Consider the following 4,691-nt stretch of genomic DNA (forward strand, 5'->3'; position numbering starts at 1 on the left):
CCTAGATCTGTCATGGTCCTGACAGTTTAGATGTTAGCTCAGTGTGATGATAAGTTGTTTCATAGTTTACCAGAATGTTTGCATGAATTAGTACAGTGTTATACCTAGATCTGTCATGGTCCTGACAGTTTAGATGTTAGCTCAGTGTGATGATAAGTTGTTTCATAGTTTACCAGAATGTTTGCATGAATTAGTACAGTGTTATACCTAGATCTGTCATGGTCCTGACAGTTTAGATGTTAGCTCAGTGTGATGATAAGTTGTTTCATAGTTTACCAGAATGTTTGCATGAATTAGTATAGTGTTATACCTAGATCTGTCATGTTAGGTGTTAGCTCAGTGTGATGATAAGTTGTTTCATAGTTTACCAGAATGTTTGCATGAATTAGTACAGTGTTATACCTAGATCTGTCATGGTCCTGACAGTTTAGATGTTAGCTCAGTGTGATGATAAGTTGTTTCATAGTTTACCAGAATGTTTGCATGAATTAGTATAGTGTTATACCTAGATCTGTCATGGTCCCGACAGTTTAGATGTTAGCTCAGTGTGATATCCAGAATGATCCCGACAGTGTAGGTGTTAGCTCAGCGTTATACCTTGATCTGTTGTGATTTGTCATTAATACAAGTGTTTTCCTGATATTTGCTGTTTAACATATCGTTTCCCATCTATTGGATACAGATCATGAGTGAACTTGTGAGTAATGGTGTACAAATATACCAGTTTCCAACGGATGACGAAACGGTAGCAGAGACTAATTCATCCATGAATGTGAGTATCGAATCTTTACGCATTTCCACTTCTAAAATTAATGATATTTAAACTGAAGTAAGACAAACACATTTTACTGTAACGTCATCAAATGTATAAATTTGTAAAGGCAACATTGTCACCAGTCACCATTTGTAAAGGCAACATTGTCACCAGTCACCATGAGTCAGTTATCTTCTAGACCAGTGTTTCCCAAAGTGTGGTGTGTGTACCTCTGGTGGTACACAAGATGACTTTATGTGGTACGTGGACGACTTTTTTATATTAATAGGTATATATTTATTTTAACGTGTATTAGAAAAAACTTCTAAGAAAAAATATATTTTAATGCGGTTATTACATTATGAGCCGACAATTAAACATTGGCTATTATTCAGAGGGCGTGCACGTCATCTGGTCCACTTTGTTATAACAATGTAATTTTGAGATGAGAAAAATAATGTTTTGAAATAAATATTATGGTAAATGATACTGGTTTTTCATTTATCCTAGTGTTATGAACTTTCTTTTTATAAAAAATTTATTTAAATAAGTAAGTTAGTCGATTTAAAGAAAAATATTAAGTAAAATGTAAATAATAGTACCGGTGGTACGCAGATGTGGCAAAAATCGTGAAGTTGGTACACGAACGACTGAAGTTTGGGAAGCACTGTTTTAGACCAAAAACAAGTTCGTGGCTTCTAACACCAGCTACATTTTATTACATAAATATCGTGGATAACATTGGTATGTGTTGTAAATAAGACAGAAACATTTTTACTGAGACAGATTGACATCCAGTGTTCTTGTTTTCTCAGAACCACATACCTTTTGCTGTTGTTGGAAGTACAGAGTTCACAAAGTTAAACAACAAGATGATAAGAGCAAGACAGTATCCCTGGGGAACAGTGCAAGGTATGAGTTGTGGTTACTGAAGCTCTCTAATTAAAACAATTCATTTCAGGACAATAACGTGACTATTAAACACGGATACAACTTTGGCAAAAATTATGCAACTTGTAAAGGTAAAGGATATAAATTAATGACGTACTACTTGTTTCTATGTTTTTCACTGGTTCCTTTCAGGATTTCCTGTGATTTTAACCAGTGATGTTTCTCTTTCTTTGGGATGCATAGTGCCGCCTTTAGATTTGAAAAAAAGTGTTCAAAACACACGTCTATAACAAAAAGTTTCGGGCGGAGTGACATCAACCTACATACAGATTGATCCAATCAGAAAGCACTAGATAACCATGATGATATAATGTTTAGTGCATCAGTGACTGCAGTGTCAATTATATTTAACAGCAACATTGATGTTATGATAGGTAGATTAAAACTGCTTGAGAAAATCTATAGAATAATACGGGGATCTGTATTATAATAAATTACTATTTTATCATTTTTTTGAATTTATGTTTATTACTTTTCTGTGTCCTTTTACTTTCTAAAATCCAATTTCTATCACTTGGTTTCCATTTTAAAACTGTTTACAGAACTGCTTCAACAATGTTCCTTCTAACAGTATTTTGTTAATGTGCTCCATGCAATACATACATAATTTAGAACCTCTTTATATTTTAACCCTTCAGTGATTCTGTCTAAGCCTTTTTTCTGTGTAACACGATTTAAACTGCCTGACGAAAAGACCCCCCTCCCCAATCAACAAAACTGAACAGACTTGAAGTTACAAAAAGCTAAACAATTATATAAGGCTATTTTCTTTTCGTAAAAAGGAGAACAAAGTAAATGAAGACTAAACTTTATATTTGGGTGGAAAAACTAAAAACAAAATAGAGAAAGGCTGTAGATCATTTTATCACATGACCTTTAATCCTCAAGGTCAAACTTTCCTTAATACACTAACAGAGTACAGATCAGTATGGGGTCAAGACCATCTCGACAATAGAACTGTTATTTTTAAATCTATTTTCCAGGCTTCTAACGAGACAATCATATTACCCACATAATTTTAACATCAAAGACCCCAAAATATAAAGGAATAAAAACATAGTCACCCAATACTGAAAATCCACAAGTTCATGTCACTAATGATCATTATAGCTATAAATTATTCAGGTACCTATAAGGGTAGGCATGGCAAGAAATTTTTTATTGTAAAATACTGCAATATAGTGCATAACATTTCTGCTTGTTGGGGTCATTTTGTCCACTCACTTATTGGGTGCTCAGGCATCATTTAGCTTACATTCCAACATTGTGTACTATTGGCCAATTACACGATGTTGGCTCCATCTGGCAGCACCCACTGCCAACTTTCTTTTTCTTTTCTTTCCTAGAGGGAAGGCATCTCACTGCTAACCCTTTCTTTCTTGTAGGTATCGTAGTTTGAAGAATACTGTACTAATCAATTAATTAAATGTAATTAAGTAGTGGGGCTGTCAAGTAATTGGTTATCATATAACAATAATCAACCAGCTCTTCAACTAAACAAATGTGTGTTTTGATCAGTTGTGAATTGACAAGTTCCTGTTAGTTTTGTAGATAAGCTGTAAAGAGACACCCATTCAGCTAATATTAGACTTATCTATCTGCCAAATCATTAATCTTTGCCCTTTAGAGATTCTATCAGTGCTTGTCTTTCAGATTGATTCTGTGTACTTAGAGTGAAAAACTTGTAGTAAAATTATGGATCTTTCATATAGATGTTGTTGATAATATCGAGGAGCTGTTTCTTTATGATGATCACTACTTGCTTCATTGTGAAACAATGTACACTGTAGCTATTTCATGATTTGTAGTTGAAATATTGTGTTGTTTTATACCTTAACTTCTTCAGACTTAGTCGGCTGTGATTTCATTTGTGGTTTTACTGTCCTGTAGTGGAAAATGAGAACCACTGTGATTTTGTGAAGCTCCGAGAGATGCTTATTCGAATTAACATGGAAGACATGCGAGAACAGACCCATACTCACCACTACGAACTGTATCGAAGAATGAGATTAGAACAGATGGGTTTCTCAGACATTGGTGCTGATAATAAGCCAGTGAGCTTTCAAGAAACTTACGAACAGAAGCGACAAGAACACTTGCAGGTATAAATTCATCTATAGCTTCAGTCGTTCATTAACTTATCATGTTAGTGAAAATGTTAAGAAAACTTCAAGCAGTGACTTTACATATATTAAGTTTTTAAAGTATGGAATATAATCCAGTGGTGCCTTAGGTTGATCTTCATCTTTAGCTTACATAACTCATAAACTTTGCCATCAAGTACAAAAGTAAAACATTGACATTTAAAGATCCTAGTCTACTGATGTTGGTGAGTTCTGTAAAAAGCTAACTCGGCAACTTTTTAAACATGAAATTAAAAATTGGTCTGACAATCTTTCTACTACTTTCTGTTATGTGTTTATTGTTGTTTAACTCAGGCCCTTCAGCGAAAAGAAGAGGAGATGAGACAGTCCTTTGTGGTACGTGTGAAGGAGAAGGAGGCTGAACTGAAAGAAGCAGAGAAAGAGGTAGCATTCTTTCACTAAGACACTGATCTGTTAGTTTTAGGTTTAATAATTGTTTATTTATATATATATAGTCTGTAAATGTTTGTGTGATAGTAATCTCCTGATATTGAACGTTCTGGCAAAAAATAATCATCAGACAACTGATATGGTGCACCCACTAATTCAGATGCTAGGAGGACCCCTGATGTAGTGATAGAACTACTTCAGATGCTAGAAGGACCCCTGATGTAGTGATAGAACTACTTCAGATGCTAGAAGGACCCCTGATGTAGTGATAGAACTACTTCAGATGCTAGGAGAACCCCTGATGTAGTGATAGAACTACTTCAGATGGTAGTAGGACCCCTGATGTAGTGATAGAACTACTTCAGATGGTAGTAGGACCCCTGATGTAGTGATAGAACTACTTCAGATGGTAGTAGGACCCCTGATGTAGTGATAGAACTACTTCATATGGT

At 34.8% G+C, this 4,691-nt stretch overlaps 1 protein-coding gene across 1 annotated transcript in view; it reads left to right on the top strand.

Moving 5' to 3' along the window:
• LOC106477365 (septin-2-like) overlaps positions 1-4,251 on the top strand; it is a gene marked incomplete at its 5' end in the record, with an annotated part of 5,355 nt that extends 1,104 nt beyond the window's left edge. The window contains 4 exons of the mRNA XM_013937943.2: positions 642-772; positions 1,570-1,666; positions 3,596-3,807; positions 4,144-4,251. Coding sequence (XP_013793397.2) covers positions 642-772; positions 1,570-1,666; positions 3,596-3,807; positions 4,144-4,251 — 548 coding nt within the window. The remainder of the gene's footprint in view (positions 1-641; positions 773-1,569; positions 1,667-3,595; positions 3,808-4,143) is intronic.
• Positions 4,252-4,691: the final 440 nt, after the last annotated feature.

This window comes from Limulus polyphemus, unplaced genomic scaffold (genome assembly GCF_000517525.1).
Source record: "Limulus polyphemus unplaced genomic scaffold, Limulus_polyphemus-2.1.2 Scaffold14588, whole genome shotgun sequence".
Taxonomy (NCBI): domain Eukaryota; kingdom Metazoa; phylum Arthropoda; class Merostomata; order Xiphosura; family Limulidae; genus Limulus; species Limulus polyphemus.